We start from the raw sequence: 24,558 nt of genomic DNA, 5'->3' as shown, positions 1-24,558 counted from the left end.
CAGTTGTTTATTTAAAATGTAAGATTTTTTTTCCTGAAGCTTTCTTTTTAAAGTGAAGGTGTGTGTTTTAAGCCGATAAATACGATATATTCAAATAATACGCCCCAAGCTCATCTCTTCACCACACACAACCACAAAGGCAATAGAATTCTTGTTGGGCGTTGTATTAGTTGCCTGGACGAACACACTTAGACCGAATTTAATGGTTTAAAGAATATCAGGCAAAATGGTCGGCCTTCAAGCATGTTTTTTATTTATATTTTTTTGAGATATTTATCTAATATATATATATATAGAGATAGATAGATAGATAAAGATAAATATCTCAAATATATATATATATCTGAGCTACGCTACGCCGCTGTAACTTACCTTTTTTGGTTTGAATCCTGAAAGAATTCGCACCGTAAGTTACGGCGGCGTAGTGTATCTCTCGCGGCGTAACGGCGCCTAATTCAAATCGGCGAGTAGGGGGCGTGTTTCATGTAAATGAAGCGCGTCCCCGCGCCGAACGAACTGCGCGAATGCGCCGTCCCTAAATTTCCCGCCGTGCATTGCGCTAAATGACATCGCAAGGACGTCATTGTTTTGACGTGGACTTAAATTACGTCCAGCCCGATTCACGGACGACTTCCGCAAACAATTTTTTTTTTTTTAATTATACGCGGGAACGGCGGCCATACTTAACATTGAGTACGCCACCAAACAGCAGCTTTAACTATACGCCGGAAAAAGCCGACTAGAGACGGCGTAAAAATGCGACGGCCGCTCGTACGTTCGTGGATCGTCGGAAATAGCTAATTTGCATATTCGACGCGGATTACGACGGGAACGCCACCCAGCTGACGCCGAAGAATTGCATCTAAGATCCGAAGGCGTACGAAGATGCACGCCTGTCGGATCTAACCCAGATGCCGTCGTATCTTGGTTTGAGAAATCAAACTAAAGATACGACGCGGGAAATTTGAAAGTACGCCGGCGTATCAGTAGATACGCCGGCGTACTCGCTTTGTGGATCTGCCCTATATATATATATATATATATATATATATATAATCTCTCTCTCTCTCTCTCTCTCTCTCTCTATCTATCTATATATATATATATATATATAAATAAATAGAGAGATAGATAGAGATTATATATATATATATATTGGGGGTTCTAAGTAATTTTCTAGCAAAAGATACTGATTTCAACTTGTAAATGTGGCAGAAAAAGCCTGTCCTTCAAGTGGTTAACACTGATTTTCTATAATGGTGTTCTGGAGGTACCGCGCATTTTGGATTATATGTTTGCCGGGAGACCGCCTCTAATAACGGGAGAATTATCTCAGGAGTCAATAGAAGACACCAACAAAGAAGACGATAAAACCCGAACACACAATATTTATTGCTAAAGAAACATGATAAAGCCTAAGAACATAATATTCCTTCCTTCTCTTTATACTGAAGTTATAACCACACCAAGGTCGCGGTCCCTCGGCTCGGCGGACGCGTTGCGTCGTGATGAAAGTAGAATTCTCAGATGCACCCAAGAACATTGAGTGTTTGTTCTCACTGCGAATCTTAGATGATTCATGTTGAGAACGTCTCCTTCACAATAACATGAATGCCTCCCGGACAACCAGATCAAACACTGAGATATTACAAAGTAAACAAAAGAGGAAAAAAAAAGCGTAAAGGCTCTACTAGTACAAGAAACATTCTCACAAATATCACTGCTGGAACGAGTCCCGATTATCAGTGGATCGGGTTAAAGTCATCAAAGGCTGGAGAGTGGAACTGTCCGATGTCTATGGATTTCTCTGCAGTGATCAATTATGGGAATAATGTTCAATTATTTTAATATAAAACCCGTCTGCCGCCATTGATTGAGTATTTTTTCGAGCGCTGAACCTTATGCAGATGCGTTTTAACCACTTAAGGACCGGACCAATATGCTGCTAAATGACCCAAGGGGTTTTTACAATTCGGCACTGCGTCGCTTTAACAGACAATTGCGCGGTCCTGCGACGTAGCTCCCAAACAAAATTGGCGTCCTTTTTTCCCCACAAATAGAGCTTTCTTTTGGTGGTATTTGATCACCTCTGCGTTTTTTATTTTTTGCGCTATAAACAAAAATAGAGCGACAATTTTGAAAAAAATGAAATATTTTTTACTTTTTGCTATAATAAATATCCCCCAAAAACATATATAACATTTTATTTTTTCCTCAGTTTAGGGCGATACGTATTCTTCTACCTATTTTTGGTAAAAAAAAAATCGCAATAAGCGTTTATCGATTGGTTTGCGCAAAATTTATAGCGTTTACAAAATAGGGCATAGTTTTATTTATTTTATTTTTTTTACTACTAATGGCGGCGATCAGCTATTTTTTTCGTGACTGCGACATTATGGCGGACACTTCGGACAATTTTGACACATTTTTGGGACCATTGTCATTTTCACAGCAAAAAATGCATTTAAATTGCATTGTTTATTGTGAAAATGACAGTTGCAGTTTGGGAGTTAACCACAGGGGGCGCTGAAGGAGTTAAGGTTCACCTAGTGTGTGTTTTTACAACTGTAGGGGGGTGTGGCTGTAGGTCTGACGTCATCGATCAAGTCTCCCTATCAAAGGGATCACACGATCGATGCAGCCGCCACAGTGAAGCACAGGGAAGCCGTGTTTACATACGGCTCTCCCCGTTCTTCAGCTCCGGGGAGCGATCGCGAGGGGGCGGCTAGAAACGAATAGACGCGCCCTCGTCCCGGATCGCTCCCCGCGGGAATCCGACCGCCGCATGTAGCGGGGGGGTCCCGATCGGACCCCCGACCCACGTCTAGGCAGGGACGTACATGTACGCCCATGTGCCTGTCCGTGCCATTCTGCCGACGTATATCTACATGCGGCGGTCGGGAAGTGGTTAATGCAATAGTTACATAGTTAGTCAGGTTGAAAAAAGACACAAGTCCACCAAGTTCAACCACAAGAATAATTCTGGAGGCAATGGGTGGTTTACGTTCCTAGAGGCTGCTCACCAGCAACTGTGGGGTCTTGCAGGACCAACCCCCCCCCCCCCCTCCAGAGGAGTTTGTTGAAGTTCTGAAAGGATGAGAGGCGATACACCAGCTCGTACAAAGATTTTTATTTTGTAAGGCCCAACGCGTTTCGGAGCTTAGCACGGATCTCATAAAACGCATTGGCTGTTACAAAATTTTAATCTTTTAAAAAGTCTGTACACATTGTAGTGCTCCCATCCTTTCAAAACACCACGGATTCAGTTGACCAACTGCTCCACCTCCTCCAAAAAAAGGACCCCCTTGGCTTTTGAGACTCTCCTGGTTCATTCTTTACCTATCTAGGCTCAACGTCAGCTCTACCCATGGGCGTCCGCTGAAATTTTTTCGGGGGGGGCGCTTCCGCAGCGGCGATACACAGTCGCATTTAACCCTTTCTTCAAACGCTAGCAGGGATTAAAAGCACCCTGCTAGCAGCCAAATATCGCAGCTAAAACAATGGTAAAGCGGCGCCAGCTGGCAGCGTGAAATTGCTCTTGAGTTAATTCAGCTTCACTCCATGCCCATATAAATATAGCCTAGAGAATGTACAGACCCCCCCTTTAACACAGATGGACCCCGCTTCAGCACAGACCCCCCATTCTGCACAAACCCCCCCATTCAGCACAGATGGACCCCCCTTCAGAAAAGCCCCCCCATTCAGCACAGATGGACCCCCCTTCAGAAAAGCCCCCCCATTCAGCACAGAAGGACCCCCATTTAGCACAAACCTCCCCTTCAGCTCAGACCCCCCCCCCCATCCCACATCCCATTCAGTACCTCAGATCAGCCATCAGCACGTTATGGGCACAGCAGGTTCCCTCCCCCTGTGTACACATAAACACTGGAGGGGGAGGCGGCTTCACTCTGCTCGCTGTGTCTGTGTGACATCCGGCCCAGGACTGCTCAGACAGCCCACAGCCACGAGACTCTTCAACACCTTTCTTGATTTTCCAGGGGGGGGTCAATTGCCCCCCTTTGCCCTATGGAGCGGACGCCCATGGCTCTACCTCCATCTCTCCTCCTCTTTCCAGAAGGGTCTCCAAGGCTCGGTTCTCAGACCCCTTCTATTCTCCATCCCTCTCTATTCTCCTCCCGTGTTCAATTGACAATCTACCATGTCTTCAGGCAGAGGTGGCTCTTTAATTAGGCGGTCGCCTAAGGCCTCGCACTCACAGGGGCCTCACGGACACCTATCTTACCCAATGCATTACCCCTGTTTTGGGGGACAGAGGACCTTAATGCTGCTGTGCTCAGGCAGCGTTAAGAGCCCTTACTCAGGAGCGGGGCCGCCAGCATCCCTAACAACCAGTGAATATCGGTGACCCCTTGTGACAACAATGACCCAGCATGCCCTCAGTCGATGACGTCACAAGGGGCGGGTTCACCAGGTGACATCTCCGGGTGGTCCCCGCCCACGATCTGGGGGCCGCCTTGTTAAAGGGGGATTCCAAATTCCGATAAACCCCCCTGCCCGTAGACCCCCACAACCCTGGCCGGTGGTTGTGGGGCTCAGCACTGAGCTCCTGAAGACAGAGGCAGCTCTAGGCTTTGTGAGGCCTTAGGCAAAACTTGACATGGAGCCCAACTCACCCCCATGATGGGAAAAGGGCTCTTGTTCTTGAATTATTTTTCCCATCATAGGGGTGAGAGTTGGACCGCATGTCAAGGGCTCTCACAAAGCCTAGAGCTGCCTCTGTCTTCAGGAGCTCAGTGCTGAGCCCCGAAACGTGTTGGCCATTACAAAAAAAAAAAACAATCTTTGTCTGTACAAGCTGGTTTATTGCTCCCATCCTTTCAAAACTTCAGAAAAGTAAAAGAGAAGGAATAAATATCAGAAATGACTGATAACAGAGGAAGGAAGCATCAGACAGAAATGACCCTTAGTGCTCTGGATTGAGACAAGTACACACTATAGAGGGTTTGGCTTTGTTCATATTTCATGTCTGAGGTTTACAAACACTTGAATTATTTCCACGTAATGACCGATATTACTGAAACAGAGTTACTCCACACTACTTATAACCAGAAATCGCCACTATTCACGCCATTACTGCACCGCCATACTGAATAAGCCCCAAACTAGCGTCCATGCACATATGGAACAATGGAAACGGGGGGGGATGGGTGTCTACTCAGTGGCGTCACTAGGGTTGGTGTCACCTGGTGCGGTAAAATATACCTAGAGCATTTGGCACCAGGGGCGGATCCAATATCTGGCACCCCCCCCACACGTTAAAATGTAAAAACACCCCACTGTGCCCCCTGCATACCTCTGCATCCTTCAATATCTTTTTGTTACTACTGTGTACCCCTCTCCACAACCGCACCTCTGGACCCCTTTACATTACACAGCACCCTGCACCTCTGGACCCCTTTACATTACACAGCACCCTGCATCACTGGACCCCTTTACATTACACAGCACCCTGCACCCCTTTACATTACACAGCACCCTGCATCACTGGACCCCTTTACATTACACAGTACCCTGCATCACTGGACCCCTTTACATCACATAGCCCCCTGCACCCTTTTACACTTCACAGCCCTCTGCACCCCTTTACATTACACAGCACCCTGCATCACTGCACCCCTTTTACATTACACAGCCACCTGCACCTCTGGACCCCTGCATGTTACACAGACCCCCCTTCAGTGCAGAGACCCCCTCAGTGCAGACACCCCCCCCTCAGTGCAACCCCCCCTCAGTAAAAATCCCCCCCTCAGTGCAACCCCCCCTCAGTGCAAACCCCCTCGGTGCAACCCCCAGTGCAAACACCCCCCCTTAGTACAAACCCCCCTTAGTGAAACCCCCCTCAGTGCAAACACCCCCTTAGTACATCCCCCCACCCCTTCAGTGAAATCCCCCCAGGTGCAAACACCCCCCCTCCCCATTCAGTACCTCAGATCATCGCATGCAGCGCCACGGCACATGGACAGAAGGTCCCCTCGGCCCCTCCCCCTCTGTACACACAAACAGAGAGGAGGGGGCTGTGCCTGTGTGCCGACTGCCGACCACCGCTAACAGCCTGTGGCTGTGAGAGGAGGGGATGGATGGTGCTGCGTTGTCACCCCGCAACCCCCTCTTCTCTTGTACCGCGGCGCTCGGCGCTCCAATTCCGTGGCGCTCATCGCTGAAGTCACGGGGGGAGCCGGCCCCCCACATGTCAGCTAAAAAAAAATAAAAAATGTAAAAAAATTTTTTTTTTTTTTTTTTTTTAAATCGGGATGGTGTCACCCCTCTAGTGGGTGTCACCTGGGGCGGCCCGCACCCCCCTAGCAACGCCTCTGTGTCTACTTAGGTCATGCAATGTTCCTGATGATGATGGAGGACAAAAAGCTTTTTAGTTAAGCAAACAGAGGAATTCACACCTCCCCCGAGACGGGCCAACCAGGAATCAATTCTAATTACGTTTAAGCTCCATTAGCAGCCTGTAAAGTGCAACGCATGTCAATGTATATCTGTAAATGTGTGTATTTAATAGTACACCTGTAGAGCTGGGAAAATCCATTTGTTGTAAACAAGGGTGATGGAAAATATAGAATCTGCCGTGTTTCATCATAGCCCCGCCTCCCTCCAATATTATAGACACAAGGGCGGGGGAGGGGGTTCGGCCCAGCTCCTCAGAAGACATTTTCTCCTGGCTGGGGCAAAGCAGCTTTAACCACTTTCCGCCCGGTCAATATACAATTGACGTCCTGGAAGTGGTTGTGAAATCCTGACTGGACGTCTATTGACGTCCTGCAGGATAAAATGCCGGCGCGCGCCCGTGGGGGCGCGCAGCGCGGCGATCTGTGGTGCGGGGTGTCAGTCTGACACCCTGCATCTCCGATCTTGGTGATCACCCAAGTCACTGAGACTCGGGTGATCACAGATCCAAATAAGGGGCCGGTCCCGGCCCCGTAACCAAGTGATCAGCTGTCAGCCAATGACAGCTGATCATATGATGTAAACAAAGCTCGGTAATCGTTTTTTTTTCTCTCCCTCACGCCGACAGCGTGAGGAGAAAAAAAAGCCGATCATCGGCTCAGGTTGCAAGGGACATCGGTCCCTAACAGGAAGGAGGCACATCTGCCTCTATGTGCCAATCTAAACCCCCTGCTAAAAATTGGTCTGGGCAGGAGGGGGAGGGGGGGGGTTTAAGTGCCCAGTAAGCAAGTGGTTAAAGGGATCTGGTCATGATGCCTACAGCCCGTAAATGTTAGGGGTTGCCACAGCCCTAAGAGTGGAAGCCCAGGAACTAGCCCCATATTCACCAAATTCAGGATTCAGCCAATGGCAGGCACCAATGCTGGACGGAAAGGCTGAGCTGTGACAGGTTCTCTTTCAATGACGAGCGTCGTATAGTCAGATGGAAAGCTTACTTACATTTAATGCTTTTGGTCATACTCTTCGGAACGGAGCAATCGACGGCGGCTGAAAGAGAAGAGATAATGTTGAAGATGAGAGAGAAGCGGTGCGAGTCTATAAACCTCCATCGGGATTACAGATATATCGCCGGATCCCGTGGCGGCTGAACCTGCGCTCGGACAGATAAGGATTTCTGAGAAACCATTTACTTTAATGAAATATCTGTGCGAATGTGAATTACTGTCACACAGAAGGCCGGGAGGTATTAAAATCAACGGGCCAGATTCACGTAGGAGAGCGTATCTTTGTGCAGGCGTAGAGTATCCTATTTACGCTACGCCTCCGCAACCGACAGGCAAGTGCAGTATTCACAAAGCACTTGCTCCCTAAGTTGCGGCGGCGTAGCGTAAATCGGCCGGCGTAAGCCTGCCTAATTCAAATGTGGAAGAGGTGGGCATGTTTTATTAAAATGAGCCGTGACCCCATGCAAATCAAGGGCCAATTGTACGGCGCATGCTCAGTATCATGTCGAATTTACTCCCTAAGATACGCCAGCTCAATGCCTGTGACGTGAACGTAACCTACGCACATCCCCATTCACGTACGACTTACGTAAATGACGTAAAAAGATACGCTTGTTCCGACGTCCATACTTTGCATTGGCTGCGCCTCATATAGCAGGGGTAACTTTACGCCGGACGTAAGCCTAACGTAAACGGCGTAGCGGGCGCAAGTACGTTCGTGAATCGGCGTATCTAGCTAATTTACATATTCGACACGTAAATCTACGGAAGCGCCCCTAGCGTCCAGCGTAACTATGCACCCTAGATACGACGGCGTACTAAGACTTACGTCGGTCGGCTGAAGCCAGATTTCAGGCGTATCTACGTTCAAGAATACCGCATCTTGTAACTTACGCGGCATATCAATAGATACGCCGGCGTAAGCTGTACGTGAATCTGGCCCAACATCTCCAGACTTTTCCTATGTTCCCGGTCTCCCTTCTTATGTTCCCGGTCTCCCTTCTTATGTTCCCGGTCTCCCTTCTTATGTTCCCGGTCTCCCTTCTTATGTTCCCGGTCTCCCTTCTTATGTTCCCGGTCTCCCGTTCCCGGTCTCCCTTCTTATGTTCCCGGTCTCCCTTCTTATGTTCCCGGTCTCCCTTCTTATGTTCCCGGTCTCCCTTCTTATGTTCCCGGTCTCCCTTCTTATGTTCCCGGTCTCCCTTCTTATGTTCCCGGTCTCCCGTCTTATGTTCCCGGTCTCCCGTCTTATGTTCCCGGTCTCCCGTCTTATGTTCCCGGTCTCCCGTCTTATGTTCCCGGTCGCCGCCGCTGGGGGGAGTTCGCGTCGTAATCCAGCGTTGGGTATGCAAATGAGGAGTTACGTCGATCCTCAAAGCTTTTTCGCGTTTGCTACGTCGCCGCTACGTTAGTTTCCCGTCGCTTAGTTACACTTTTGTGAGGCAGCCCTACTTTCACACAGCAGGCGTTCTGCTGTGTAAAGTTTGGCCCTCCTTCCCGCGTCGAATTTTTAAATTTTACGTTGTTTGCGTAAGCCGTACGGGAATACGGAAATACGCTACGCGCCGTTCAAAAAATGACGTCACGTCGCGCAATGCACGTCAGGAAAAAAGCGTTGGGAGCATGCGCAGTACGTCCGGCGCGGTAGCGCGCCTAATTTAAATGGGACTCGCCCCATTTGAATTGGCCCGCCTTGCGCCGGACGGATTGGAGTTACACCGCCGCAAATTTCCAGGTAAGTGTTTTGTGGATCGGTACCTAACTTAGGAAATTTGCGGCAGTGTAACTTAAATCTAAAAAGTTACGTTGCGCTGCCGGGCTGTGGATCTGGCCCTATGTTCCCGGTCCCTTCTTATGTTCCTGGTCCCGTCTTATGTTCCTGGTCCCGTCTTATGTTCCCGGTCCCTTTCTATGTTCCCGGTCCCTTTCTATGTTCCCGGTCCCTTTCTATGTGCCCGGTCCCTTTCTATGTGCCCGGTCCCTTCCTATGTTCCCGGTCCCTTCCTACGTTCCCTTTCTATGTTCCCGGTCCCTTTCTATGTTCCCAGTCCCTTTCTATGTTCCCGGTCCCTTCCTATGTTCCCGGTCCCTTTCTATGTGCCCGGTCCCTTCCTATATTACCCGGTCCCTTCCTACGTTACCTTCCTACATTCCCGGTCCCTTCCTATGTTCCCAGTCCCTTCCTATGTGCCCTGTCCCTTTCTATGTTCCCGGTCCCTTCCTACGTTCCTGGTCCCTTCCTACGTTCCCGGTCCCTTCCTACGTTCCCGGTCCCTTCCTACGTTCCCGGTCCCTTCCTACGTTCCCGGTCCCTTCCTATGTGCCCTGTCCCTTTCTATGTTCCCGGTCCCTTCCTATGTTCCCGGTCCCTTCCTATGTTCCCGGTCCCTTCCTATGTTCCCGGTCCCTTCCTATGTTCTCGGTCCCTTCCTATGTTCTCGGTCCCTTCCTATGTTCCCGGTCCCCTCCTACGTTCCCGGTCCCTTCCTACGTTCCCGGTCCCTTCCTACGTTCCCGGTCCCTTCCTATGTTCTCGGTCCCTTCCTACGTTCCCGGTCCCTTCTTATGTTCCCGGTCCCTTCCTACGTTCCCGGTCCCTTCCTACGTTCCCGGTCCCTTCCTACGTTCCCGGTCCCTTCCTACGTTCCTGGTCCCTTCCTACGTTCCCGGTCCCTTCCTACGTTCCCAGGCCCTTCCTATGTTCCCAGGCCCTTCCATTCTTCCCCTATCACTTTACACATCAGAAATAAAAGACCTCCCTCTAATAACTGTATAAATCAGTCGCTCTGGGTGGGCAGTTGGATAAAATACTCTGGACTCTGGACTCTGGACTCAGCTTGTTACTGTCCTGTAAATAGAATTCTTATATACTTTACTTCTCATTCAATTATTTATTAAGTGCTTATATGCCAAGGTCAGGTTCTTTATGACAGGTCCACTTTCTGATTTTACAGAAAGATGTTATTGAAACAAATTGTTGTTCTCGGGATCCGCAGATTATCTTCTGATGGAACATAGAGATGGTTGGTCTCCCGATTCCCCGGATTATCTTCTGATGGAACATAGAGATAGTTGGTCTCCTTGTTCTCTAATGAGGTATTTGGGAGTCTAGAGGTCGGTTAAAGCGGTTGTAAACCGCATAAACTTTTTTTTTTTCCCCCCAAACCTGCAATGCAAAAGGCATAATAGGCTAGTATGCATCGCATACTAGCCTATTATGAAATACTTACCTCGGAACGAGGTGTGTACCACTTACCTGGTCCACGCCGAGCAGGATGTCATCTTGCTCCGGCGTGTCTTCCGGGTATCGCCGCTCCAGCGCTGTGATTGGCTGGAGCGGCGAAGACGTCACTCCCGCGCGTGCGCGCGGGAGATTTAAAATCGGCAGGGTCCGGCGATGCCGGTCCTTCAGCCGTGGAGTCCCCCCTGCGCATGCGCCGCCCGCATTGCGGGGGTAATATCTCCTAAACCGTGCAGGTTTAGGAGATATTATCCTTACCTACAGGTAAGCCATGTTGTAGGCTTACCTGTAGGTAAAAGTCCAAATAGTGGGTTTACAACCACTTTAAGCTGATAAGGTGCCGTGATAACAGAAATTAATGTCTCTTGTGAATAATGATGTGCTGCTGGTGCAGTTCTTACGTTAATCATTTCATATGTAAAATGGAAATGTTTAGAAGCATCTGATCTGGCAACTGTCCGGGATTGCAGTTTAAAGGCCTCCGATTTGATAAAGAGTTTTAGGTAGATTCAGGTAGGGGCGCGCAAATCTAAGGCGGCGTAGCCTAGCGTGTTTACACTGCGCCGCCTTAAGTAAGAGAGGCAAGTACTGTATTCTCAAAGTACTTGCCTCCTTACTTAGGGCGGCGTAGCGTAAATGCGGCGGGCGTAAGGGCGCCTAATTCAAATGTGTTGGAGGGGGGCGTGTTTTATGGTAATGAGGCTTGACCTCACGTTTTTGCAGTTTTTGTTACTGCGCATGCGCCGGGCGCCTACATTTCCCAGCGTGCATTGCAGCTACGTACGCCGCACGGGCCTATTGATTTAGACGTGGACGTAAACGACTTACGCAAACGACGTAAAAAAATCGGATCTCGCGGCGGGAACGGCGGCCATACTTTAACATTGTTTATTCCACCTAATAGGTGGAATAACTTTAGGCCTGCTAATGCCTTACGGAAACAACGTAAATCGACTGCGGCGGCCGGGCGTACGTTCGTGAATCGGCGTATCAACTCATTTACATATTCTACGCCGACCGCAATGGAAGCGCCACCTAGCGGCCATCCAAAATATTGCAATCTAAGATAGGACGGCGCAAGCCATCTTATCTTAGTTATGTTTAAGCGTATCTCTGTTTGAGCATACGCTTAAACATAAGTTGGCGTAGATTCAGAGTTAGGTCGACTTATCTACTGATAAGCCGGCCTAACTCTTACTGAATCTACCTATTTGGCTCTTTGGTACCCCTGCCATGTCCAAGGATGTCCGTGCGCCTTATTCTCTCTACTTTCTAATAGTTCTAAATAACATTTTAAAAACTTTCACCATGAGCAGAGGTTAGAGATTTCCTTATCACTATAAACCAGAGGCTCTGGATGGACAGTTGGATAAATGGCTCTATATTTAGGATGAATGAGATCTATAAACCAGAGGCTCTGGATGGACAGTTGGCAGGGGCACAAAAGAATAATTGCATATCCTGAAATGCAGAAGAAAGCCCTTCTTCTTCTTCTTCTTCTTCTTGGGACCGGTGATGGAAGGGAGACCAGAATTACTTCTTCTTTATGAAGAATCATTTTCTTCCCTCTCAGTCCCTGCAATGGGAGCGCCGGAGCGCGGTGAACATCGCCAGCCTGACACCAGAAGGGGAGAACCTGAAAAGCAGGACTGTGCTGTGCAATGGACACTCATTAGTGAAAGTTGACGTGTGCGGAGGAGGGGACGATGATTATCCCCCAGGAATGTGCACAGCCTGCGAGCGCTCCGCCTGTAAACACGCAGCCTTTGTTTAAACACAACAACGCCGCGGTGTCTACCACAGCGCCAATCACAGGTACACAGAGTATCCTGGAAACCAGATACACACCAAGATATATCCAAGGACAGAAATATACGGGCGGTTCCTGCAAAGCTCAGGGATAGGCAGGTGATGCGTATCCTGCTGCTAAGAGACTACAAGTCCCAGCATGCACCATAGTGTTTAACATCGGCTTTAATTTCATTCAGGTTTATCCAATACAAACCTTCTATGGCCAGTGACCCCACAACGGGAGGGGGGGGGGGGGTCTCATGATACTGTTACGGGACAAGAAATGATGGCACGGGACAAGGAATGACGGCATGGGGCACAGATGACAGCACAGGGCTGACAGCACAGGGCACAGATGACAGCACGGGGCACAGATGACAGCACAGGGCTGACAGCACGGGGCACAGATGACAGCACGGGGCACAGATGACAGCACGGGGCTGACAGCACGGGGCACAGATGACAGCACAGGGCTGACAGCACAGGGCACAGATGACAGCACGGGGCACAGATGACAGCACAGGGCTGACAGCACGGGGCACAGATGACAGCACAGGGCTGACAGCACGGGGCACAGATGACAGCACAGGGCACAGATGACAGCACGGGGCTGACAGCACGGGGCACAGATGACAGCACAGGGCTGACAGCACGGGGCACAGATGACATCACGGGGCACAGATGACAGCACGGGGCACAGATGACAGCACGGGGCACAGATGACAGCACGGGGCACAGATGACAGCACAGGGCTGACAGCACGGGGCACAGATGACAGCACGGGGCACAGATGACAGCACGGGGCACAGATGACAGCACGGGGCACAGATGACAGCACGGGGCACAGATGACAGCACGGGGCACAGATGACAGCACGGGGCACAGATGACAGCACAGGGCTGACAGCACGGGGCACAGATGACAGCACGGGGCACAGATGACAGCACGGGGCTGACAGCACGGGGCACAGATGACGGCACTGATGACAGCACGGGGCAGGGCTGATAGCACAGAATACAGCACAGGTGACGGCACGGGGCAGGGATGATGGCACAGGTGACGGCACGGGGCAGGGATGACGGCACAGGGCTGACAGCACAGGGCACAGAATACAGCACGGGGCACAGATGACGGCACGGGGCACAGAATACAGCACAGATGACGGCACAGGGCAGGAATGACGGCACAGGTGACAGCACGGGGGCATGGATGACGGCACAGGGCACAAATGATGGCACAGGGCTGACAGCACAGGGCACAGAATACAGCACGGGGCACAGATGACGGCACGGGGCACAGATGAGGGCACAGGGCTGACAGCTCAGGGCACAGCACGGGGCACAAATGACGGCACAGGGCACAGAATACAGCACAGGGCACAGATGATGGGACAGGTGACGGCACGGGGCATGGATGACGGCATGGATGACAGCACGGGGCACAAATGATGGCACAGGGCTGACAGCACAGAATACAGCACGGGGGAAAAGATGACGGCACAGGGCACAGATGACGGCACGGCCCACAGATGACGGCACGATAAAAGTGCCATTCCGGTCAGGAGAAAGATCTGAGAATCTCTAGTGACTCCATAGAAGACGGAGGAGAAAGACCTCCAGAGCTGAGAGAAGCTGACTCAGGGACCCTCCCCTCCCCCCTCCTGTCATCATCGTCCTCTGGGGTATAACACCGGACCGCACATGAACACCCCCAACCCCCAACCCCTCCCCCATGGCCTGGAATGTCTCCAATGTACCTTTGGCAGTGAGGATCTTATTGTAGTGGGAGAGCATGTGGTCCCGGACCCGGTACTGGTCGCTGAGCCGGCTGCTGTGGCCGATGCAGAAGGCTGAAGGGAGAAGAAGAAGATTAATACAACCGGCAGCCACAGAACCAACACACAAAGAGCACCTGTCATGTACACAGAGAAGACAGGCACTGGAGTTGATTTAGTAGAACTGGAGAGTCCGAAATCGAATGCAGCTCTGCCTAGTAACCAATCAGCTTCCGGGTTTTATTGTCAAAGTTTAATGGAACAAGATGAAGTTAGAAGCCGATTGGCTCCCAGGCACAGCTGCACCAGATCCTGCTTTTTAATAACTAAGCGGCGGGAGCCACCCGGTGATGTCACCTGCTGAACCCGCCCCCTTGTGACATCATTGACTGAGGGCATGCTGGGTCATTGACGTCACAAGGGGTGGTGTCACCGATATTCACTGGTTGTTAGGGAAGCTGGTGGCCCCCGCTCCTGAGTCAGGGCTCTTAATGCTGCCTGAGCACAGCAACGTTATGGTCCCCTGTCCCTCAAAACTGGGGTAATGCATCGGGGAAGTTAGGCGGCCGCGAGGCCCCTGTGAGTGCGAGGCCTTGGGCGACCGCCTAATTTGTCTAATTAAGGAGCCGCCTCTGCCGCTCAGTGAGCAGAGAGGGACCTGTCATCCGCCGGCTCAGCGGAGATCAAAGGAGAGATCTCCCGCCGACTCCGTATGGACGGATCCGCCTTGTGTGTGAATGAGGCCTAAGGCGTCAGCATACCAGGACATTGTGGACAATTCATCTTTCATTTATTTATTTATTTCAAAATTTTATATAAACAAATATATGTTTTTGTTTATTTGTAAATATTTAAAATATATTTATGAATTTAAAAAAAAAATATAATAATAATAATAATAATAATAATAAAAAAAAATCAATAAAAAATAAAATAAAAAAAAAAGACAAAAGCAATGAAACCAAGTTTAAAAAAGGATTTAGAAGGAAATCAAAGGATTTTTCCAGACTCTCAGCAGATCACCCTTCTCCCCTCCCCCATGTCCGTGGACAGCGAGGTGGTTACATGCCGCTCACCAGGGCCGCCATCATGAATTATGGGGGCCCCTTACACAGCTTTAGGCATGGGCCCCCTGGAGCAGAGAACCGGGGGGGGGGGGGGGGTGCTGCCGCCTGAAATTGAGAAGCGGGGGGAGGGCGAAAAAATATATATATATATATATATATATATATGTATATATATATTTTTTTTTTTTAAAAAGGGGGGTTTTTCTGATTTAAATAAAAAAAAAAGGGGGGGGTTGCCATTTGGGTCCTTTAATAATAATTGTATATATATATATATATAAAAATAAAAAAAATATATATAAAAAAAGGGGGATTGTCATCCGGGGCCCTGGGGATCTCCGGACCTCTAAAAAAAATGTGACCCTTTAATAAAAAAAAAAATAAAAAAAGGGGGGAAGCCACCCGGGCCCTCTGGGCCCTTTAATAAAAAAAATTATATATATATATATATATATATATATATATTTTTTAAAAGGGGGGTTGCCATCTGGGCCCTTTAATCATAATAATAATATATATATATAAAAAAAGGGGGATTGTCATCCGGGGCCCTGGGGATCTCCGGACCTCTAAAAAAATGTGGCCCTACAATAAAAAAGAAAATAAAAAAAAGGGGGAAGCCACCCGGGCCCTGGGGACCTCCGAGCCCCCTTACAGGTGTACTCCCTGTACCGCCTGCCGCTCACCGAGTGCGCTTACCGTTGCTTTTGGTGCTCAGATGTCCTCTGAATGGGCTGGACACTCCGCAGCGGGGGATGGAGGGGACCCTGGACCCTGCAAAGGGAATAATAGTTTTACATTGAAATAATTATTTTTATAATTTTGCGTTCATAAAAGTGCTGCAGCCACATTACGCCTACTGATTCATTGGGGGAGGGGGGGGGGGGGGGGGTCTATATTTCACAAATTCTTAAGCAAAGTTGTCATGAATAATCACAATGTTGGGGTAGATTCAGTTAGATTTGCACAGTTTTTACGGAGGCTCAGCGCACCGTTTTGCCGCTGCGCCTCCGCAAATTACCTGCGCTACCCTTGATTCACGGAGCAGTAGCTCCGTAAATTGCGTGGGCGCTCTGGCAAAATGCCCGGCGTAAGCGCGCGCAATTTAAATGATCCCGTAGGGGGCGTGGATCATTTAAATTAGGCGCGTTCCCGCGCCGAGCGTAGTGCGCATGCTCCGTCGGGAAACTTTCCCGACGTGCATTGCGGTAAATGACGTCGCAAGGACATCATTTGCTTCAAAGTGAACGTGAATGGCGTCCAGCGCCATTCACGATTCACTTACGCAAACAACGTAAATTTCAAATTGCGCGACACGGGAACGACGGGTATACGCAACATTGGCTGCCCCTGCTGATAGCAGGGGCAGCCTTACACAAAAACCGACGTACGCAAACGATGTAAACTGCGTACGCAGGGCTCGTGTAGGGTTGTGAATCGGCGTTCGTATGCAATTTGCATACTATACGCTGAGCACTACGGGAACGCCACCTAGCGGCCTGCGTAAGAATGCAGCCTACGATATGACGGCATAAGGAGCCTTATGCCAGTCATTTCTTAGGCTGCAGTCGGCGTAACGAGCTCTCTGAATCAGGAGCATTCGTAACGCCGGCGCAGGTAAGCAATTGCGCTGCGTAACTATAGTTACGCAGACGCAATTGCTCTTTGAATCTACCCCGTTGTCTATAAAATTTTGATTTCCTATGATCCTTACCTCCATCTAGTGGCAATGATGCAGTATTTTCCTGATTGAGATATTTCAATATTTAGTATGGCCACTAGGTGGAGCCGACATTCATTGAAAATATTGGAAGAAATATGGGGATTATCCAAGATGTTTGTGTGGAAGTTTGAGACATTCACATGCCATTTTGTTTTTAAAAATAGACCTCACTGTGTCCCATCATTGGTGTCAGTGGGAGGAATAGTGTCCCATCATTGGTGTCAGTGGGAGGAATAGTGTCCCATCATTGGTGTCAGTGGGAGGAATAGTGTCCCATCATTGGTGTCAGTGGGAGGAATAGTGTCCCATTGTTGGTGTCAGTGGGAGGAATAGTGCCCCATCATTGGTGTCAGTGGGAGGAATAGTGTCCCATTGTTGGTGTCAGTGGGAGGAATAGTGCCCCATCATTGGTGTCAGTGGGAGGAATAGTGCCCCATCATTGGTGTCAGTGGGAGGAATAGTGCCCCATCATTGGTGTCAGTGGGAGGAATAGTGTCCCATCGTTGGTGTCAGTGGGAGGAATAGTGTCCCATCGTTGGTGTCAGTGGGAGGAATAGTGCCCCATCGTTGGTGTCAGTGGGAGGAATAGTGTCCCATCGTTGGTGTCAGTGGGAGGAATAGTGCCCCATCGTTGGTGTCAGTGGGAGGAATAGTGCCCCATCGTTGGTGGGAGGAATAGTGCCCCATCATTGGTGTCAGTGGGAGGAATAGTGTCCCATCATTGGTGTCAGTGGGAGGAATAGTGTCCCATCATTGGTGTCAGTGGGAGGAATAGTGTCCCATCATTGGTGTCAGTGGGAGGAATAGTGTCCCATTGTTGGTGTCAGTGGGAGGAATAGTGCCCCATCATTGGTGTCAGTGGGAGGAATAGTGCCCCATCATTGGTGTCAGTGGGAGGAATAGTGCCCCATCATTGGTGTCAGTGGGAGGAATAGTGTCCCATCGTTGGTGTCAGTGGGAGGAATAGTGTCCCATCGTTGGTGTCAGTGGGAGGAATAGTGCCCCATCGTTGGTGTCAGTGGGAGGAATAGTGTCCCATCGTTGGTGTCAGTGGGAGGAATAGTGCCCCATCGTTGGTGTCAGTGGGAGGAATAGTGCCCCATCGTTGGTGGGAGGAATAGTGCCCCATCATTGGTGTCAGTGGGAGGAATAGTGTCCCATCATTGGTGTCAGTGGGAGGAATAGTGCCCCATCATTGGTGTCAGTGGGGGGAATAGTGCCCCGTCATTGGTGTCAGTGGGGGGGTGGGAATAGTGCCCCATCATTGGTGTCAGTGGGAGGAATAGTGCCCCATCATTGGTATCAGTGGGAGGAATAGTGTCCCATCATTGGTATCAGTGGGAGGAATAGTGACCCATCATTGGTGTCAGTGGGAGGAATAGTGTCCCATCATTGGTGTCAGTGGGAGGAATAGTGTCCCATCATTGGTATCAGTGGGAGGAATAGTGCCACATCATTGGTGTCAGTGGGAGGAATAGTGCCCCATCATTGGTGTCAGTGGGAGGAATAGTGCCCCATCATTGGTGTCAGTGGGAGGAATAGTGTCCCATCATTGGTGTCAGTGGGAGGAATAGTGTCCCATCATTGGTGTCAGTGGGAGGAATAGTGCCCCATCATTGGTGTCAGTGGGAGGAATAGTGTCCCATCATTGGTGTCAGTGGGAGGAATAGTGCCCCATCGTTGGTGTCAGTGGGAGGAATAGTGCCCCATCGTTGGTGTCAGTGGGAGGAATAGTGCCCCATCGTTGGTGGGAGGAATAGTGCCCCATCGTTGGTGTCAGTGGGAGGAATAGTGTCCCATCATTGGTGTCAGTGGGAGGAATAGTGCCCCATCATTGGTGTCAGTGGGGGGAATAGTGCCCCGTCATTGGTGTCAGTGGGGGGGTGGGAATAGTGCCCCATCATTGGTGTCAGTGGGAGGAATAGTGTCCCATCATTGGTATCAGTGGGAGGAATAGTGACCCATCATTGGTGTCAGTGGGAGGAATAGTGTCCCATCATTGGTGTCAGTGGGAGGAATAGTGTCCCATCATTGGTGTCAGTGGGAGGAATAGTGCCCCATCATTGGTGTCAGTGGGAGGAATAGTGCCCCATCATTGGTGTCAGTGGGAGGAATAGTGCCCCCGACCTTTAAAAAAATAATTTTGATCGATCTGTATTACAATCGGTTTTCTGACACGCAGATGTTTTTCCAACAAGCAAAAGCGATTTATAAAATTGCACTATGGTTGATCGACCTGCCAAGAGTGAAAATGATCGGGAAGGCGGCGTTCCCACCCGAGAGACACATTTATGAGCGTTTGTGTCCAGCGGTTTAAAGTGTTTTTGAGCATTGGTGTTTTTTTTTAGTTGGCCCATAGCGAAAAATATCATCAGTTTCATCATTTGTTGGCAGGTTTTTCAGATTTTTCATCCGCTTTTATTATTTATTTATTATTTATTTTTTTACTATTTTTTACTTTTTTGGTAAATTTTGGGTTTAATATTAATGTCAGGGTTAATATTAGTGACGGGTTAGAGTTTAATGTTAGGGTTTAATATTAGTGTTGGGGGTTAAAAATTAGGGTTAGGGGGTTAATATTAATGCCAGGGTTAATATAAGGGTTAAAAATAATGTCGGGGCTAGGGGGGTTAATACTAGTGTCAGGGTTAGAGGTTAATATTAATTGTCGGGGTTAGGGTTCAATATTAGTTTGGGGGTCAATATTAGTGTCAGGGTTTAAAATTTGTGTCAGGGGTGCTAGTGTCGGGGGTAAGAGTTTAATATTAGGGTTAGAGTTTAATAATAGTATCGGGTTAGAGTTTAATGTTTGGGTTAGGGGTTATTATTAGTGTCGGGGTTAGGGGTGATATTTGGGTTAGGCTTTAATATTAGTGACGGGGTTATATTAGTGTCGGGGTTAACATTAGGGTTAGGGGTTAATATTAGGGTTAGGGGTGTATATTAGTGTCTGTGTTTATATTAGGGCGGGTTAATATTAGTGTTAGAGGTTAATATTGGTTACAGGGTTAATATTAGTGTTAGGGGTAAGGGTCGGGGTAAGGGTTTAACATTAGGGCTGGGGTTAATATTAGTGATGGGGGTGATGAGGTTAATATTAGGGGTTAATATTAGTGTCGGGGTAAGGGTTTAATGTTAAGGTTAGGGGTTAATATTAGTGTTGAGGTAGGGGTTTAATATTAAGGTTGGGGTTAATATTAGTGTTGGGGTAGGGGTTTAATATTAGGGTTGGGGTTAAATATTAGTGATGGGGGTGATGGGGTTAATATTAGTGTCAGGGTTAGGATCTAATAATAGTGTCGGGGTTAGAGTTTAATATTAGTGTCAGGGTTAATATTAGGGTTAGGGGTAATTATTAGGATTAGGGGTTAATATTAGTGTTGGGGTAAGGGTTTAATATTAGGGGTTAATATGAGTGTCAGGGTTATTATTAGGGTTAGGGGGTTAATATTAGGGTTAGGGGTTAATATTGGGCTAGGGGTTATTATTAGGGGTAGGGGTTATTATTAGGGGTTATTATTAAGGTTAGGGGTTATTATTAGGGTTAGGGGTTATTATTAGGGTTAGGGGTTAATGTTAGGGTTAGGGGTTATTATTAGTGTTAGGGGTTATTATTAGTGTTAGGGGTTATTATTAGGGTTAGGGGTTATTATTAGTGTTAGGGGTTATTATTAGTGTTAGGGGTTATTATTAGGGTTAGGGGTTATTATTAGGGTTAGGGGTGGGGTTAGGGCTTCATTTAATTTGTATTATTCATTTTATTGCTATTTATTTTGATGAAATGATTGCATTTCTATGGAAAATGCTTCAAAAACGCACCAATTTGCCCAATTCGAGCCCCAAATAAAGCTCGAGTGCGATTCGGACTCTTTGTGAACCGTCTCCATAGAGAATAATAGATTTTTCCTGGAATCAGAGCCGTGTGCGGAGGACTGTGCGCTCCCTCCGAGTCCGACACCACGCCGATCAATCGCCTGGAACGGCCGCCATCTATAATTCATGTCGGCCATTCAGAGGCGAGGAATGCGATCTCTGCGGACACGCGATCCGCCAACACCGGATTAACGCCGCCACGCCAGGGCTGCTGTTAAAGTGAACCGGTCACAATACAAGACGACAGATGCCGCTGCGGATTTGATTTGGGAACCAATCACAGCGGAGCGGAGCGCAGAACGCGCATTTCTGTAAATGTTTTCTTGTATCTTTTCATGTGACAACACTGAAGAAATGACACTTTGCTACAATGTTGTGTAGTGAGAGTACAGCTTGTATAACAGTGTACATTTGCCGTCCCCTCAAAATAACTCGACGCACAGCCATAATGTCCAAACCGCTGGCCACAAAAGTGAGGACGCCCCTAAGTGAAAATTTCCAAATTGGGCCCAAAGTGTCAATATTTTGTGTGGCCGCCATTATTTTCCAGCACTGCCTTAACCCTCTTGGGCATGGAGGTCACCAGAGCTTCACAGGTTGCCACTGGAGTCCTCTTCCCCTCCTCCATGATGACATCACGGAGCTGGTGGATGTTGGAGACCTTGCGCTCTCCACCTTCCCTCTGAGGATGTCTCACAGATGATCAATAGGGTTTAGGTCTGGAGACATGCTTGGCCAGTCCATCACCTTTACCCTCAGCTTCTTTAGCAAGGCAGTGGTGGTCTTGGAGGCGTGTTTGGGGTCGTTATCACGTTGGAATACTACCCTGCGGTCCGGTCTCTGAAGGGAGGGGGATCATGCTCTGCTTCAGTATGTCACAGTACATGTTGGCATTCATGGTTCCCTCAATGATCTGTAGCTCCCCAGTGTCGGCAGCACCCATGCAGCCCCAGACCATGACACTCCCCCCACCATGCCTGACTGTAGAGAAGACACACTTGTCTTTGTCCTCCTCACCTGGCCCCTCCCCCACACACGCCTGACACCATCTGACACCAAATACCTTTATCTTGGTCTCATCAGACCACAGGACATGGTTCCAGTAATCCATGTCCTTTAGTCTGCTTGTCTTCAGGAAACTGTTTGCGGCTTTCTTGTGCATCATCTTTAGAAGAGGCTTCCTTCTGGACGACAGCCATGCAGACCAATTTGATGCAGTGTGCGGCGTATGGTCTGAGCACTGACAGGCTGACCCCTCCCCCCCACCCCTTCACCCTCTGCAGCAATGCTGGCAGCACTCATACGTCTATTTCCCAAAGACAACCTCTGGATATGACGCTGAGCACGTGACCCAGTGGCGGTTGGTGCTCAAAAAAATATATAATAAGCAGCCTCACTGTGCCATCAAACGCAGCCACTGTGCCCCTCAATTGTCGCCACTGTGCCGATTGTTGCCACTGTGCATGTCACTGTGCCCTTTAATTGTTGCCACTGTGCCCTTTGTCACCACTGTGCCCTGTAAAATGCACTTACCTTTCTGCTTCCACGTCCCTCGATGACGCTTCAGCCAATCAGGTTACCGATAACCAGAATCGGTGAACCTGATTGGCTGAGACGGCCATCAGTCTTATCCAAAGGACGCACCCAGGGGCGGACTGACAACTCATGGGGCCCCCGGGCAATAGAAGATTATGGGGTCCCCGGGCTTACAGATGGCCACCACGCCAGGAGGCAGTGCAGAGGCGGGGCAGCTAAAATCTCGAGATTTTCATATCAGAAGCATGTCGGTTTCGGACATATCAGGGACAGATGTAAAAAAAACACAGATTTTTTCATACTACTATCCCTGGTTTTACTGAGCCTGGCAACCCTGATGGGGCCCCCTAGTGGCATGGGGCCCTCCGGCAGTGCCCGAGAGCCTCAATGGTCAGTCCGCCCCTGGACGCACCCCCCGTACGTTCCGAGGATAAGACATCCGGGAGCCGAGGGCTGTACTCGGAAAGCCTATCAGAGCCGCTGGCCTGATAGGGGGGGGGCGCCCCCTATGGACGGGCCGACACTGACGTGACCTCAACTTCTCTGGTGGACCATGACGAGGCGGGGGAGGGGAACCCGTCCTGCTATACCGCTGTATGGTCTTGGCCCCCCGTGCCGCAGCTCAGGCTCAGGGTCTTGGCGATCTTCTTATAGCCTAGGCCATCTTTATGTAGAGACACAATTCTTTATATCAGATCCGATACGATCACTGATCGGATTGAATAGGAAATCGATCGATCGATCAATGAAGGATTCACTCCATCTCCATGTCAGGCGGTCGATCGGCCGTGGCGCAAGCTTGTAGTTCTCCGATCGACCCAATAGCAGCCGTGCACACTTTGATAGACGATCGATTTCTTTGATTAATTGATTTCCCCCGTTAGGGTTAATCGTGCGATCGTCGACAACCAATACGATCGATACGCCACACACAGGGAAGTGGATCGCGATCGGTAAACGATCCATTACATCCGTTTCCACCTCGCGACCTTATAATCCCATCTGTTGGAATACGATCAATTGCAAAGACCGAACCATCTCAGCGCTGCCGATCGGCGCAAAATGATTGATCAGTTCCAGCCGTCGCCGATCGGCTCAGTTTGATCAAATCTGATTTTAAAGGCATCGAAAAATAAATCAGAAGGGAAGTTTGGGGCTTTTTGATCGGTTGCAATCGCTCTGATTGAACGGCGCATCGATCGGGCGATACGATTGTAGTGTGTGTGTCCTCCGAATTACCAATAGTAATAGAGATCGATCGATTGATCCTTTCTAATCGATAATGTATGTGTCCCATTGTTTCCTATAGTAATAGATGATGAACGGGGACCCGGAGAGGAGATACACCCCGATCTATAGGAGGACCCCTCATCCGATATGTATGGGGGGGGGACATCCGATCAACCAATCAGAGGACAGAACCCGGAGAGATCAGGATGGAGGACCACAAGGCGCAGCGACCCCTCCCCCACCGAGAAATGTTACATTGTTTCCACTCTCCTCCCCCACCGGATGGAAGACGCGGAGAAATGTTACATTGTATCCACTCACCGGCCCCTCCTCCACTCCGATCACCGCCCGCCACCGGCATCCCGACCGATCACCGCCGCCCGATCCTCCGCATCACTTCCTGTCTACTCCTCACCAACCGGAAACTGCCCCCCCCATCCCGAGTACCGGAGATCCGCCCCCCCCCCCATCCCGATCCTCCGCATCATTACCGCCCCCAGTACCGTCTTACACAGGGTAGTGATATGCATGATACACATCATTACCGCCCCCCCCCCATCCCGGTCCTCTGCATCATTACCGCCCCCCCCCATCCCGGTCCTCTGCATCATTACCGCCCCCCCCCATCCCGGTCCTCTGCATCATTACCGCCCCCCCCCCTCCCGGTCCTCTGCATCATTACCGCCCCCCCCCCATCCCGGTCCTCTGCATCATTACCGCCCCCCCATCCCGGTCCTCAGCATCATTACCGCCCCCCCCCCCATCCCGGTCCTCTGCATCATTACCGCCCCCCCATCCCGGTCCTCAGCATCATTACCGCCCCCCCATCCCGGTCCTCTGCATCATTACCGCCCCCCCATCCCGGTCCTCTGCATCATTACCACCCCCCCATCCCGGTCCTCTGC

At 49.5% G+C, this 24,558-nt stretch overlaps 1 protein-coding gene across 1 annotated transcript in view; it reads right to left on the bottom strand.

The window, feature by feature from the left end:
* The window catches only part of SPATA7 (spermatogenesis associated 7), a 47,500-nt gene extending 23,445 nt beyond the window's left edge, over positions 1-24,055 (bottom strand). The window contains exons 1-4 of the mRNA XM_040332434.1: positions 23,975-24,055; positions 15,991-16,065; positions 14,207-14,299; positions 7,414-7,461 (exon numbers count right to left, since the gene is read on the bottom strand). Coding sequence (XP_040188368.1) covers positions 7,414-7,461; positions 14,207-14,299; positions 15,991-16,065; positions 23,975-24,014 — 256 coding nt within the window. The 5' untranslated portion in view covers positions 24,015-24,055. The remainder of the gene's footprint in view (positions 1-7,413; positions 7,462-14,206; positions 14,300-15,990; positions 16,066-23,974) is intronic.
* Positions 24,056-24,558: the final 503 nt, after the last annotated feature.

This window comes from Rana temporaria, chromosome 13 (assembly GCF_905171775.1).
Source record: "Rana temporaria chromosome 13, aRanTem1.1, whole genome shotgun sequence".
NCBI lineage: Eukaryota > Metazoa > Chordata > Amphibia > Anura > Ranidae > Rana > Rana temporaria.
The sequence above is the reverse complement of the archived record's forward strand: the minus strand, read 5'-3'. Positions and strand labels throughout refer to the sequence as shown.